The sequence below is a fragment of the Panthera tigris genome, chromosome B3, assembly GCF_018350195.1.
Source record: "Panthera tigris isolate Pti1 chromosome B3, P.tigris_Pti1_mat1.1, whole genome shotgun sequence".
In the NCBI taxonomy this organism is placed as follows: domain Eukaryota; kingdom Metazoa; phylum Chordata; class Mammalia; order Carnivora; family Felidae; genus Panthera; species Panthera tigris.
The window spans coordinates 27,861,633-27,877,048 of NC_056665.1; the positions used below are offsets into that span (position 1 = coordinate 27,861,633).

The window sequence follows — 15,416 nt, forward strand, 5'->3', positions numbered from 1 at the left end:
ATTCACCATTCTGAAAACTGATAAAGCAAAAACAAAAACAAAAACCTAAAAACAAAAAAAAAAGCAAGCACTTATTCTTACTTTCTTATATAACTATATTATAAAGAGTAACTAGAGTTGATTTAAAAAGCATTCGTCAAAGAATAAACTCCAGCTAATAAATTTGAAAGGCATGACAAAGTTAGAAAATCACTATTATGCAACCCCTCATAAAAAGTCTAGGTGGTAACACAAATGGATATCAAAGTGCAAAAGTGAACAATAGAGAACTTCTTAGCAGATGGAATACACTAACAAGACCTAACCAGCAACACTGCATTTTGATCCAGATGATGCATTCGTGCCTAAGACACTGCCTGAGTCCAACAGCTCCCCGACCCCACCAGCCCTTATTCTGATTTAACAGGAGATGCAGAAGAGGGAGGAAGAAGCCACAAATAAATGACATAGAAAGGAGAAAAAAAAATGGGAGGGGAAAACTGTTCCAGGTTAAAAGACACTTCAGAGAGACCTCACCCAAATGTCAGGTGTATGACCCTGTTTGTATCCAAATTCAAAAATGTTACTGTTTCAAAAAGCAATCTCTGAGAAAAGTGGGAAAATCTGAGTAAGCACTGGATATGAGATGATATTATAGAATTATTGCTTATTTTCTTAGCTAATGTTAGGTAACAGTAATGCTGTTATAAACAAATCCTTTATCGGGACACCTGGCTGGCTCAGTTAGTAGAGCATGGAATTCTTTATCTCAGGGTTGTGAGTTCAAGCCCCATGCTGGGTGTAGAGCTCACCAAAACAAAACAAAACAAAACAAAAACAAAAACAAAATCCTTTTTGTGTTAGGAATGCATATTAACAGATTTACAGATTAAATGAGATGATTTCCGGGATTTTCTCTAAAGTATACTAACTAGAACAAAAGAATTAAAACAACTAAAGAAAAGATTTAAGATACATAAAGGACTACATAAAAAGCCTAACTAGATTTTAAAAATTAGATGGGAGTAAGAATGATATAAGAAAAACAAGCAGAAATAGGTTTTTTAAAATGTCCAAAATGGGAATAATTGAGAAGCACAGGTCTTTGTGCCATGGCTCTCTAGCTTTGGTACCCCTTGCTCATCTTCTCTTCCTCTGTCCTCTGCTCCAGTCACAACAGCCTCCCTGCTGGGTTCTGTGCCCTCCTTCGCCAGGCCTCTGCTCACTGAAAACCTGAACAACGTTCCAGCCTAAGACATTTACTCACCTGAATATTCTCTCTCACATAGACAGCATAATCATCATTACTCAAGAAATCAGCTCGTTTTTTGTACGTCTGGCTCTCTGTTACAACAGCACCAGTAGACTACAAAAGATAAATACATTTTTTAAAAATTGTGAGCCAGATAAGCCTACTTGAAGTATGTGAAATCTTTAATATCAAAAAATAAAATATGAAATATTATACGTATTTTCACTATAAAATTCTTCATTCTAAAAGACACAATATGGTAAACAGAATGAATATCAAAAGCTAAAAGTATAGAAAATTTCTGAGACATTTCCAAATTAATCTCATGAAACAATTTACTGAAATTAGAAGTAACTGTGTCATATAAAACATGCTTTTTACATGACACAAAAATGGGTGCTGGCTACCCAATACCATTAGATGTTGAACAAGGGTCTGTTTTACAGCTAAAGTAATTAAGGCACAAAAAAAAACAATTAGCACTTAGCTTTACTGTGTGCCTGGCAAAACTGCAGAGAGACCTCATGGAACAGCATACAGGAAACCCAAAGCACAGGACAAGTAGACACAGGCAGATGGGCAACCACACAGGAGGCACTAACCACAGCGTAGGCTGCGTCGTCCATATCCTCCACCACCTCCTCATCTGAACACTCCTCAGACCCTGTGTCTGCATCCGAAAGATCTGTGACCTGCACATCAGCATGGTCCAGCAGCCACCCAACCAAGGCCTCCACACCTACAAGCAAGTACACACAGTGCACCCTGAGTGAGGATCCACAGCACCCACCTGCCCATAGGCATGTGATGTTAGCATCTCAAGATAAACCCACAAACAAATGTGTGGGCAAATTAAGTGAAACACCCACAAGGAAAACAAAATACCTGGCAAGCCAGCAGCATTCCCTGAGGCACCAGTGAGTGACTTCAGTGCAAACTCTATGTTCCTTCTAGGAAATCCCATTTCCATGAGTTGAACCACAATAGGCAGAGCAGGAGCAGGTGACTGTTTGCGCTTCTTTGCTCTGACAGGGCGAACATGCTGTACAGGGACAGGTGTTGTGGCCTCACTGGAGCTGCAGTCTTCAAACACAGGGCTTGACGGGTGAGTGGACTCCACAGCCAAACACTGACATACGGCCAGTGCTGCAGCCTGGACAAATGAGAGCGAAGCTGGGAGGTTTAGAAAAGTCAAAAGACTTAAGCAGTCTGTGAAAATGGAAATTACAAACTTCTACTATGAAATGCAGTACAGAAGAACAGAAAATTCAGACTTACATGTGTTATTTTTAAATGAATGGATAAAAACATGTTAACAACAAACAAAGACAACTTTCATGGTTTAATGGAGAGGAAAGATGTGATGGTCAAACAACTCCTGCTGCAACACACACAGAGCCCAGGAAATTAGCCAGTTATCAGTGCCCATTAAAGAAAACTTCATAGCCGCTCTAAGTAGGAAACAAGTTGAGCAAGTTAAATGCAGAGTGAGAGGGGACAGATGAGAAAGAAGGAGTCCCTCACCCCCTCCCCATGCCCCAGGAGGCAGGGTCCGGTCTCCTGCTCTCTTCTTCTGTAAAACAAGTCAGAGACGACATGGAATTCTCTCATGTACCATCAAATCAACTCTCAATGATTCAAGGGTAAAAGAACCACTCTGCAAGTTAAACATGGTATAAAAAAAATAAAGGAAATAAAAAATATTGGGAAATAAATTACAATCAATGAATATATGCATTATTGAGGTTATCATTAGGAATCCCTACTCCCAGTACACACAACCCTTTCACTGAACTACTTGCAACACTCTGCTCTTCATCTCCAATTACTTTCATATGGCCTAAGACTTGCTATATTTTTTGAACTGAGCATCTGAGGAAGGAATAAGAAGAAACAGGGTGGAAGAAATAAGGAGGACTCCATTAAGCCTTCCAGTGCCTAGGTAGTGTCAAAAACCTAGGGTTTTGCTGTGAAGTGTGAATAACTCACAAGTGATGGTCTTCATCCTAAAAGCTTACAATTCAGAACCAGACTGAGTTTAGAGTTCTGGTTGTGATAATGAGGAGTTAGGGTGAACTGGGCTAAACCTCTACTGATAATAACTATGAACCCTGAACAAAGTATTTTTAAAAACAGTTTGAAGGTTCTGGAGAACAGCCAAAGCAATCAAAACTGAAACAGATACAACCCTTGACCACAAGGGAAGCCAGCAGGCAAGCTGACCAGGCAGTGTTATTAGACTGCAGTCAGAAGCTGGAATTCAGTCCTGCCAAAGCAATCGGAAGTGAGGGAGAAATCACAAAATGTGCATACAAACCATCCCAAATTCTTGGCTGATTCCAAAACTGAGCATTTGTGAGACTCTGAAGAACCCAGCATAAAGGAACCGCTGGAAGGCTAGAGGGATTCTATACCTATGCAATACTAGGGAGACAGTCTGAGGTCCCAGTCCAACCAAGTTAGATGGAGTTGGTCAAGCTGTAAAGGTTTCCACTGAAGCCTCGGAAATGATTCTACATCCTGCAGAATTAGAATACAGAAATCAAGACTAAGAGCAAAACAAAAATCAACCACCACTGGTGGTTGGCCATTGGCCACCGGAAGGGCGGCCAACATGGTGGAGAAGAAGTAGGGGGAATCCATACGTCCTGCATCTCTCAAACAAAGAACTGTAGAAGCAAAGACTCTGAACACCAGAGCCTGGGAGGAAAAGAGACTGAATCTACTAGGAAGAAAATGGGAAAACTGGAAAAAAGGTGGGTAACTGTGAACTGGGGGAGATAAAAAAAAAGGCCACATGGGCATGGAGGGGAGACACTCCCTCCTGCGAGAGACAAAGGGAAGAGAAAGAGCGGCAAGGGAAGTGCAGGACTGTATCTGGACAAGAGAAAGACCTTGGAATGAGACTGAGAGGCATCTGATCTCTAACTGGGGGGCTTTCTTTGGACTGGGCCAGCTCCCTGTTCGCACACCTGGGGAGGAGAGGAGCCAGGCCTGGGTGCGGTGGTAGGTCAGAGACTCAGTCTGCAGCTGGAGAAAGAGGTTCCCTCCTTGGAGGGCTGCGCAATAGCACAGAACCTGCCTGTGTCCGCCACCTCCGGGTACGGTGGCTGGGTGGAGGGCTCAGTCTACAGGAGGGTAAGGCCACTGTTCCCCTGGAGTGCTGTGGGAAAAAACAAAGCCTGCCTTCGTATGCCACCCCAGGAGCTCCTCTGTAGGAGAAGGCGGTCCTCCCTGAAGTGCTGCAGCACAGACAAAGCCAGCCGGGACCACATATCCTGCACTGAAAGGCGCTTCCCCAGCGTCAGAACCATGGAGCGAGACTTTGAATCCTAGCCAAGCGCAGGGTCAGGGGAGTTGGTAGAGAGAGAAGGCCCACCCCATCTGTGCCCACGGCACAGTGAGGATGACTCAAACTGAGTCCACCAGGTCTAGCTCCAGCTCCATGGAGAAGAGACTGGGGAATCACCATTCCCCCCCCCACCCCACCCTCTGACCCCCGCCCCTCCATCCCACCACCACCACCACCACCACTGCCACCACCAAGGCGGCGCCTCAGGGATCACTCCCAGGCCCATAGTGGAAGTTGGTCCAGAAAACGCCAAACCATGCCCCCTTGCACTGGGTAACTGCATATCCACTGGAGTGGCACAGACCCTGAAGATACTACTACCTACAAGCGATGCAGCATTGCCAGGATTAACTATAGGTCAATTCTGGATATGTAGATATATCCTCCCCTCTGCCCCATTTCTCCTCCTTATCTCTTCCTTCCCCTAGGCTGGTTACTCTGGTTATTGGTCTGTCTAAAAAGACATATTTAATCCATTGTCTTGATACATGTTCTACAGCTTCTTCTTCACACTCCTTTCTCTCTCCCTGGAATAATCAAGCCATATAGTTTCTCTGTCTGGGTAATTTTATCTTCATTAATTTTCTCTGCCGCCTTCTTTATTTCCTTTCTCTCTCTCTGGATTAGGCCTCTTAGTCTCTCTGCCTAATCAATGTTTATTTTTTCTCTGCCCCCCTCCCCAGCTCCAGTCATTTCTCTCTTTGTATGTGCTCTTCCATCATCACCGCTTTCACCTTCTTCTTTACTTGTAGTAGGTGTTTTGGGGTTTTTTGTTTTTAGACTTTAGGTTTTTGCTTTTATTTGTTTGTGTGTTTGCATGTTTTTGTCTCCAGTTTGTCTGTTTTCCTTTACAGGGTTACTCCAAGGAAAAATTCAAAGCACACCTGGTGGAAAGTTTTTTTACTTGTAGTAAATATTTACTCATAGTAAAATACTACTACAAGTACAGTAATAATATAACCAAAGTCACAACAACACAGAGCAAGTAACAATCTCCGAAAAAACACCTCCTGAAGGGCCAGGCCCTGGACAGTGTATGACCCTCTTTTAATACAGCAGTGCTCGCAGGTGCAGAACACACAAGTTTTAAAATGCATAAGGAACAGAAAACTATCAAAAATGACAAAACAGAAGAATTCTCCTCAAAAGAAATTCCAGGAAGTAGCAACAAATAATGAACTGATCAAAACGAATTTAAGCAACATAAGTGAACAAAAATTTAGAATAATAGTCATAAAATTACTCGCTGGGCTTGATAAAACCATAGAGGACAGCAGAGAATCTATTGCTACAGAGATCAAGGGACTAAGAAATAGTCATGAGGAACTAAAAAATGCTATAAATGAGATGCAAAATAAAACGGAGGCGGCCAGAGCACAGATTGAAGAGGCAGAGGAGAGAATAGGTGAATTAGAAGATAAAATTATGGAAAAAGAGGAAGCTGAGAAAAAGAGAGATAAAAAAATCCAGGAGTATGAGGGCAGAATTAGAGAACTAAGTGATGCAATCAAACGGAACAATATCCGTATCATATGAATTCTAGAAGAAGAAGAAGATGAGAGAGAGAAGGGGGCTGAAGGTGTACTTCAACAAATCGTAGCTGAGAACTTCCCTGATCTGGGGAAGGAAAAAGGCATTGAAATCCAAGAGGCACAGAGAACTCCCTTCAGACATGACTTGAATCGATCTTCTGCATGACATATCATAGTGAAACTGGCAAAATACAAGGATAAAGAGAGAATTCTGAAAGCAGGTAGGGATAAACATGCCCTAAGACAAAGGTAGACAGATAAGGGTAGTAGCAGACCTATCTACTGAAACTTGGCAGGCCAGAAAGGAATGGCAGGAAGTCTTCAATGTGATGAACAGAAAAAATATGCAGCCAGGAATCCTTTATCCAGCAAGTCTGTCATTCAGAATAGAAGGAGAGATAAAGGTTTTCCCAAACAAACAAAAACTGAAGGAATTCATCACCACTAAACCAGCCCTACAAGAGATCCTAAGGGGGATTCTGTGAGTGAAATGTGCAAGGACCGCAAAGTACCAGAGACATCACTGCAAGCATGAAACCTACACACATCACAATGACTCTAAACCCATATCTTTCTCTAAACCCAACACTGAATGTAAATGGACTAAATGCTCCAACCAAAAGACACAGGGTATCAGAATGGATAATGAAACAAGACCCATCTATTTTCTGTCTACAAGAGACTCATTTGAGACCTGAGGACACCTTCAGACTGAAAGTGAGGGGATGGAGAACTATCTATCATGCTACTGGAAGTCAAAAGAAAGCTGGAGTAGCCATACTTATATCAGACAAACTAGACTTTAATTAAAGGCTGTAACAAGAGATGAAGAAGGGCATTATATAATAATTACAGGGTCTATCCATCAGGAAGAGCTAACGATTATAAATGTCTATGCGCCGAATACGGGAGCCCCCAAATATATAAAACAGTTAATCACAAACATAAGCAACCTTATTGATAAGAATGTGGTAATTGCAAGGGACTTTAATACCCCACTTACAGGAATGGAGAGATCAGGTAGACACAGGATCAATAAAGAAACAAGGGCCCTGAATGACACATTGGATCAGATGGACTTGATAGATATATTTAGAACTCTGCATCCCAAAGCAACAGACTATACTTTCTTCTCGAGTGCACATGGAACATTCTCCAAGATAGATCACATACTGACTGGGTCACAAAACAGCCCTTCATAAGTATAAAAGAAGTGAGATCATACCATGCACACTTTCAGACCACAGTGCTATGAAAGTTGAAATCAACCACAGGAAAAAGCCTGGAAAACCTCCAAAAGCATGGAGGTTAAAGAACAGCCTACTAAAGAATGAATGGGTCAGCCAGGCACTTAGAGAAGAAATTTAAAAATATATGGAAACAAATAAAAATGAAAATACAACAATCCAAATACTTTGGGATGCAGCAAAGGCAGTCCTGAGAGGAAGATACATTGCAATCCAGGCCTATCTCAAGAAACAAGAAAAATCCCAAATACAGAATCTAACAGCACACCTAAAGGAAATAGAAGCAGAACAGCAAAGACACCCCAAACCCAGCAGAAGAAGAGAAATAATAAAGATCAGAGCAGAAATAAACAATATAGAATCTAAACAAAACTGTAGAGCAGATCAATGAAACCACGAGTTGTTTTTTTGAAAAAATAAACAAAATAGATAAACCTCTAGCCAGGCTTCTCACAAAGAAAACGGAGAGGACCCAAATAGATAAAATCATGAATGCAAATGGAATTAGTACAACCAATCCCTCAGAAATACAAGCAATTATCAGGGAATACTATGAAAAATTGTATGCCAACAAATTGGACAACCTGGAAGAAATGGACACATCCCTAAGCACCCACACAGTTCCAAAACTCAAACAGGAAGAAATAGAAAACTTGAACAGACCCATAACTAGTGACAAAATTGAATCAGTTATCAAAAACCTCCCAACAAATAAGAGTCCAGGACCAGATGGCTTCCCTGGGGAATTCTACCATACATTGAAAGCAGAGTTAATACCTATCCTTCTCAAGCTGTTCCAAAAAAATAGAAAGGGAAGGAAAACTTCCAGACTCATTCTATGAAGCCAGCATTACTTTGATTCCCAAACCAGAGAGAGACCCAGCAAAAAAAGAGAACTACAGGCCAATATCCCTGATGAATATGGACGCAAAACTTCTCAATCAGATACTAGCAAATCGAATTCAACAGCATATAAAAAGAATTATACACCATGGTCAAGTGGGATTCATTCCTGGGCTTCAGGGCTGATTCAACACTCGCAAATCAATCAACGCGATACATCACGTTAATAAAAGAAAAGATAAGAACCATATGATCCTGTCAATCGATGCAGAAAAAGCATTTGACCGAATTCAGCATCCTTTCTTAATAAAAACCCTCGAGAAAGTCGGGATAGAAGGAACATACTTAAACATCATAAAAGCCATTTATGAAAAGCCCACAGCTAATATCATCCTCAATGGGGAAAAACTGACAGCTTTCCCCCTGAGATCAGGAACACGACAGGGATGTCCACTCTCACCGCTGCTGTTTCACATAGTGTTGGAAGTTCTGGCATCAGCAATCAGACAGCAAAAGGAAATCAAAGGCATCAAAATTGGCAAAGATGAAGTCAAGCTTTCACTTTTTGCAGGTGACATGACCCCACCAAAAGTCTGCTAGAACTGATACATGAATTCAGCAGTCACAGGATGCAAAATCAATGTACAGAAATCAGTTGCATTCTTATACACTAATAATGAAGCAACAGAAAGACAAATAAAGAAACTGACCCCATTCACAATTGCACCAAGAGTCATAAAATACCTAGAAATAAGCCTAACCAAAGATGTAAAAGATCTGTATGCTGACAACTATAGAAAGCTTATGAAGGAAATTGAAGAAGATACAAAGAAATGGAAAAACATTCTGCGCTCATGGATTGGAAGAATAAATATTGCTAAAATGTCAATACTACCCAAAGCTATCTACACATTCAATGCAATCCCAATCAAAATTGCACCAGCATTCTTCTCAAAGCTGGAACAAGCAATCCTAAAATTTGTATGGAACCACAAAAGGCCCCGAATAGCCAAAGTAATTTTGAAGAAGAAGACCAAAGCAGGAGACATCACAATCCCAGACTTTAGCCTCTACTACAAAGCTGCAGTCATCAAGACAGCATGGTATTGGCACAAAAACAGACACACAGACCAATGGAATAGAATAGAGACTCCAGAATTGGATCCACAAAAGTATGGCCAACTAATCTTTGACAAAGCAGGGAAGAACATCCAATCAAAAAAAGACAGTCTCTTTAACAAATGGTGCTGGGAGAACTGGACAGCAACATGCAGAAGGATGAAACTAGACTACTTTCTTACACCATTCACAAAAATAAACTCAAAATAGATGAAGGACCTGAATGTGAGACAGGAAACCATCAAAACCCTAGAGGAGAAAGCAGGAAAAAAACCTCTCTGACCTCAGCCACAGCAATTTCTTACTTGACACATCTCCAAAGGCAAGGGAATTAAAAGCAAATATGAACTATTGGGACCTCATGAAGATAAAAAGCTTCTGCACTGCAAAGGAAACAATCAACAAAACTAAAAGGCAACCGACAGAATGGGAAAAGATATTTGCAAATGACATATCGGACAAAGGGCTAGTATCCAAAATCTGTAAAGAATTCACCAAACTCCACACCCAAAAAACAAATAATCCAGTGAAGAAATGGGCAGAAGACATGAAGAGACACTTTTCTGAAGAAGACATCCAGATAGCCAACTGATACATGAAAAGATGCTCAACATCACTCCTCATCAGGGAAATGCAAATCAAAACCACACTCAGATACCGCCTCACGCCAGTCAGAGTGGCTAAAAGGAACAAATCAGGAGACCATAGATGCTGGCGAGGATGTGGAGAAACGGGAACCCTCTTGCACTGTTGGTGGGAATGCAAACTGGTGCAGCCACTCTGGAAAACAGTGTGGAGGTTTATTTTATAAAATAAAATAAATTTTTAATAAAATTAAAAATAGATCTACCCTATGACCCAGCAATAGCACTGCTAGGAATTTACCCAAGGGATACAGGAGTGCTGAAACACCAGGGCACCTGTACCCCAATAGCAGCACTATCTAATACCCCAATAGCAGCAGTATCTAATAGCAGCACTTTCAATAATAGCCAAATTATGGAAAGAACCTAAATGTCCATCAACTGATGAATGGATACAGAAGTTGTGGTTTACATATACAATGTACTACTCGGCAATGAGAAAGAACGAAATATGGCCCTTTGTAGCAATGTGGATGGAACTGGAGAGTGTGATGCTAAGTGAAATAAGCCATACAGAGAAAGACAGATACCATATGTTTTCACTCTTATGTGGATCCTGAGAAACTTAACAGAAACCCATGGGGGAGGGGAAGGGGAAAAAAAAGTTAGAGAGGGAGGGAGCCAAACCACAAGAGACTCTTAAAAACTAAGAACAAACTGAGAGTTGATGGAGGTTGTGAGGGAGGGGAATGTGGGTAATGGGCATTGAGGAGGGCACCTGTTGGGATGAGCACTGGGTGCTTTATGGAAACCAATGTGACAATAAATTTCGTATTAAAAATAAATAAAATACATAAATAAATAAAAAGTCTAGAACGAAGCCTCCACAGGATTGGGGAGAACTGCCAGGTACTAAACCATCTATGAGAATAAAATTCACATTCTCCAGAAGATGTTGACAGAACACTGAGCCGACACAGTGTAATATCTAAAACATACAGGCTGCCTGGGTGGCTCAGTCGGTTAAGATGCCAACTTCGGCTAATGTCATAATCTCACAGTTCATGAGTCTGAGCCCCACATCGGGCTCTCTGTTGTCAATGTGGAGCCAACTTCAATCTTCTGTCCCCCCCTCTTTCTCTGCCCCTCCCCCACTCACATGCATGCACTCTCTCTCTAAAATAAGTAAACATTTAAAAAAGAACTGGGGCGCCTGGGTGGCGCAGTCGGTTAAGCGTCCGACTTCAGCCAGGTCACGATCTCGCGGTCCGTGAGTTCGAGCCCCGCGTCAGGCTCTGGGCTGATGGCTCGGAGCCTGGAGCCTGTTTCCGATTCTGTGTCTCCCTCTCTCTCTGCCCCTCCCCCGTTCATGCTCTGTCTCTCTCTGTCCCAAAAATAAATAAAAAACGTTGGAAAAAAAAAAATTTAAAAAAAAAAAAAAAAAAAAAGAACTAAAACATCCAGAATATACTAACAACTACATATAGGTGAAGAAGCAGAACCAATAACTGATTATAATCAAGAGAAAAAAACTGCCAATAGTAGCAGACTGACAGCTGGCCCACGTGTTAAAAAGAAATTTAACACAACTATCAGGAATATGTTTTACATACGTATACAGTAAAGAAATAGAGAGTGAAGAGATAAGTACTGTCAGAACTATAGAGCTATAAAATAAGAGCCAAATGGAAATGTGAGATCTGAAAATATAAAGACTCTCTTAGATGGCTTACAGCAGATTTAGACCCAACAAAGCAGAACAGCCTGACCTTAAAAACAGATCCAGAAAATTAGCCAAGTTTATTAACGAAGAGAAAAAGACCTATAAAACACACAGAAACAAATTAATAATCTCACAGATGTGTAACCGTAGTCTTAGCAAAGAACAGGACAGGAAAATATAGTTAACAAGTTTCCAAATTTGGTGCAGAGGGGTGGGGGTGGGGGGGGGGGGGGTGGAATATCAAGCCAGAGATGCAAGTAACTTAAGCATATCCCAAGAGGATGGGGGAGAAATATACATACATACATTGGCATGCCTTAGTCAAACTGTAGAAAACAAAACAAAAAACAAACAAATCACAAAATATTAAATGCAGCCAGAATGGGAGAAAAAATGTGTGAGGAAAAAGCTTAGAAATTCCCTGGGCTTGCACCAATGAGTTAACAAGCATAAAGAATTACAAAGCCATAGGATGCTCACACCCAAGTTTGGGTACAAGATTAGGTGAATAAGGATAGAGAAGGGGGGCTAAGGCCCCCAGAATAGAGAGGGGGTGCAAAGGCCTGCAATACAAAGGTATATGAGGTAAACAAGACTAGAGATTCAGGGCAAAAGTTCCCCCCTATTTAGTATTATAGCAGAAAGCTGCTTTCACAGGAAGGAAGGACCAAATTAGGTAAACAAGTAAATAGGGCTACAGACCACTGGGCTGCAGGTAAAGCTGCCCAGAGGAGAACTGATTAGCAAAAGAAAAGGTGCCTTGTTAACCCTGAGGTTACTTGCTCTATCAGTCTAATCCCCTAGGCTAGCTAAGATAAACAGAGTTGGTGCCTCATGTCTGCTGTAAACAACCTTCAGCTGCCTCCAGAGCCAGGATTTTGTTTTGTATTAACCCAAACCCCTAATATCTTCAAGACCCCCTTTCCCTCACATCCATGAGTTAATGTTCATAATTTCATTGTCTCTTTGTGCACGTCCATCACCATGTTTGTAAGCCTTCTGATCCTAATAAAAACAGTGCAAGGACCCTTATTCAGGGCTCTTGTCTTTTCCTGGACATTAACCATCTCTCTCATTTAATCCTGAGTCCCGCTTTCTTCCTAGACAAGAAAGAACTTTAGACCCAGAGTCTATGACAAAAAGGCACTTCAAACAGAATAAGAATGATGGTTGAATTTTCATCTAAATCAATGGAGATAAAACAATGAAAGATCTCTCTTTGGTAGTCCTTCCCAATTCTTAAAGGATAACTCTACGTTTCCCTGTTTCCTTACACATCTTTCCTCTTAACACTGGGTACCTCCCAGTGTGATTCCAGGTTGCATTCTGCCCAATTTGCTCTTCAACTGCTTTCAATGCCCTCTTTTTATCTTTAGAAGTGACTAGAAACCCTGCTGTTCTGTTGCCACTTCAACCTGACCCTCATCTTAGCGGTTTTTAGACCTAGCAAGTAGTTGGCATTCAGGCCAGTTCAAAGAAGGCACTGTACTGCTCCCTATTCTCATGCTCAATACTTCTTGCCTTCTCCCTTTGCACCCCACCTTTTTCCTACCTCAGTTCTTACTTTCTTGCTACCTACTTCTTCCTACCTCACTCTTGGACTACTGTCAGCCCTCCCATCAACCTGATACAGCTGCTTCCTCACTTCGGATCCAACTCCCTGCAGTCCTGGTCTCAAAGAATTTCTATTAGGGTATATTCTGCCTGGCAACTTGAGTACTCTAGGTTTGGTTTTTGTCTTTAATATTTTATCCAGAGTTTTTTACATATTACATAGAAAGAAGGATTTTTAGAAACATCTAGTCCCTCATGTTGCAGGCCATGAAAGTCATCACTTTTAGACCTGATCACATGTTGTCTTTTCTATGGGAACATGCCCACAGCCTGATCCCTAAGCTACACTGTGCAGCACAGGTGCTCTGCGACAGGGCAAGGACCAAGAGCCTGGCAGCAACAGTGCATGCCCAAAAAAGCCTTTGCAGTGAGTGGAACAAACATGCCAGTGCAATATTCCAAGGTCTAATGGGCTCCTTCAATAACAATTATTTCCTAGAAAAAGATCATGCCATGAATATTTGAGCATCTGACCCATGTTGAATCTCATTAACTTTTTCAAAGAATTCACATATATTCAAAATAAGGTTAAACTTCAACTCATTCACCCTCTAACTAGTATTATAATGCTCTATGACAAACATGGTTAAAGCCTAACTAGTCATAAGAATTATTTTAGCATATTATTTAAAATTCAGAATATATCCTTAAGAAAATACACATCTAGGAAAAAAAATGTTCCAAATTTAGTGTACCAGATTAAAATTGCAGAGGCTGCTACCGTACCTCTAGCTCCTGTTTGTCAAATATGGCCTTCACTGGAGATGGCTGGGTGGCCGAGGCCAGTAACTGCTGCAAGAGGATCATTGGAGGCTGTGGCCCTTCAGGAGACATGTCCCCAAGGTCAGGGGATGCAGCTGCTCCATCATCTGAATATAAAAAAAAAAATATGCACGACATCACATTTTCAACTCCTAACATCTCTTTACTATTAAAGATGATGCACTGAACATGTTAAAGTGAGTATGATCTCTACCTCTTCAAGCACTAGACGATCAAAATCTTCAAGGCTTGGATATCAAAAATTAGTCTAAAAATTTTTTCACTCCCTGCTTTTTGGCATCTGTCCTTTGTTGGTTCATCTGTCTCCTCAGAGCCAAAAAAAAAAAAAAAAAAAAAAAAAGCTACCTCCCAGATTTCTGCCTTTTGTCCAGTTCATATACCTTCTCTTTCTTGGTGCACACTCATTGCTTCAGAAACCTCTTCTATGAACACTCCCTTTTTATTTTTAGCCTTGGCTTTTCCTGTTAACCCTTGTTCAGACCATAAACTGAGACGAATTCCAGATATGCTGTGTGGTCAGGGTAACATCTTTTTGTCTGTTTTAATCTCTGAGCAGCTTTGAGTGAGGCATTTAGCACTTCCTGTTTGCCACAGGCCCACTGAGTCCCACTGCCTGGAGCCCACTCACCATTTGAGTTCGCTGGTTGGTTTGGTGACAACTTCAACTAATTCTCTAGACCAGGGGTTGGAAAATCATTCTCTTGAAGTGACAGAGAGTAAACAGTTCAAGCTTATCAGCTGCATGGTCTGTCACAGCTACTCAATTCTGCCACTGAAGAGTAAAAGCCACCTAAGATGACGTGTAAATAAGTAGGTGCGGCTGTGTTCCCATAAACTTTATAAAAACAGGTAACCATGATAATTTGTCAAGCCCTACTCTACAGAGCTATCTGGAGCCCCTACTCTGTCCCAACCGTGACATAGTAACCCTGATTCAGTTCCTACAGAGCTACTCATCAGGGTGACCAGAGAGCAGTCAGTCCAATTCCCTGGTTTCTGGTTTCCTGATCTTCTATAATTATGGATAGTTTTCAAGGTCCCTACTGACTAATACAGAATAAATCTGCACTTTCATTAGATTTACCTTATACTCAGCACATTAAAATTAAATTCACAATACCCTCTTAAGATTAAGAAACAAAAAACTGCACACTATACTAGGCTTTCTAATCTTCATCAGAGGCACTCCCTCCTGTCCTCCCGGTAGCTCAAGCTTGAAACATCAGCCATCTTTGACTTTTCACTGGTTTCCCATGAGGTTATTATCAAAACCACCAGGTTATGATCTACTGGAACCACCTTTCCATCTTTTATGTCTTCCCCCAGAAAACACCTTATCACTTGACACAAAAGCAATTCTCTCACCTCCATGGCCTTCTTTTTTCAAA

General features: G+C 41.3%; 1 protein-coding gene across 1 annotated transcript in view; it reads right to left on the reverse strand.

The window, feature by feature from the left end:
- HERC2 (HECT and RLD domain containing E3 ubiquitin protein ligase 2) overlaps positions 1 to 15,416 on the reverse strand; it is a 268,303-nt gene that overhangs the window by 96,944 nt on the left and 155,943 nt on the right. Inside the window, 4 exon segments of the mRNA XM_007098938.3 lie at positions 1,247 to 1,345; positions 1,834 to 1,970; positions 2,117 to 2,384; positions 13,972 to 14,114. Of these exon segments, the coding sequence (XP_007099000.2) occupies positions 1,247 to 1,345; positions 1,834 to 1,970; positions 2,117 to 2,384; positions 13,972 to 14,114 (647 nt within the window).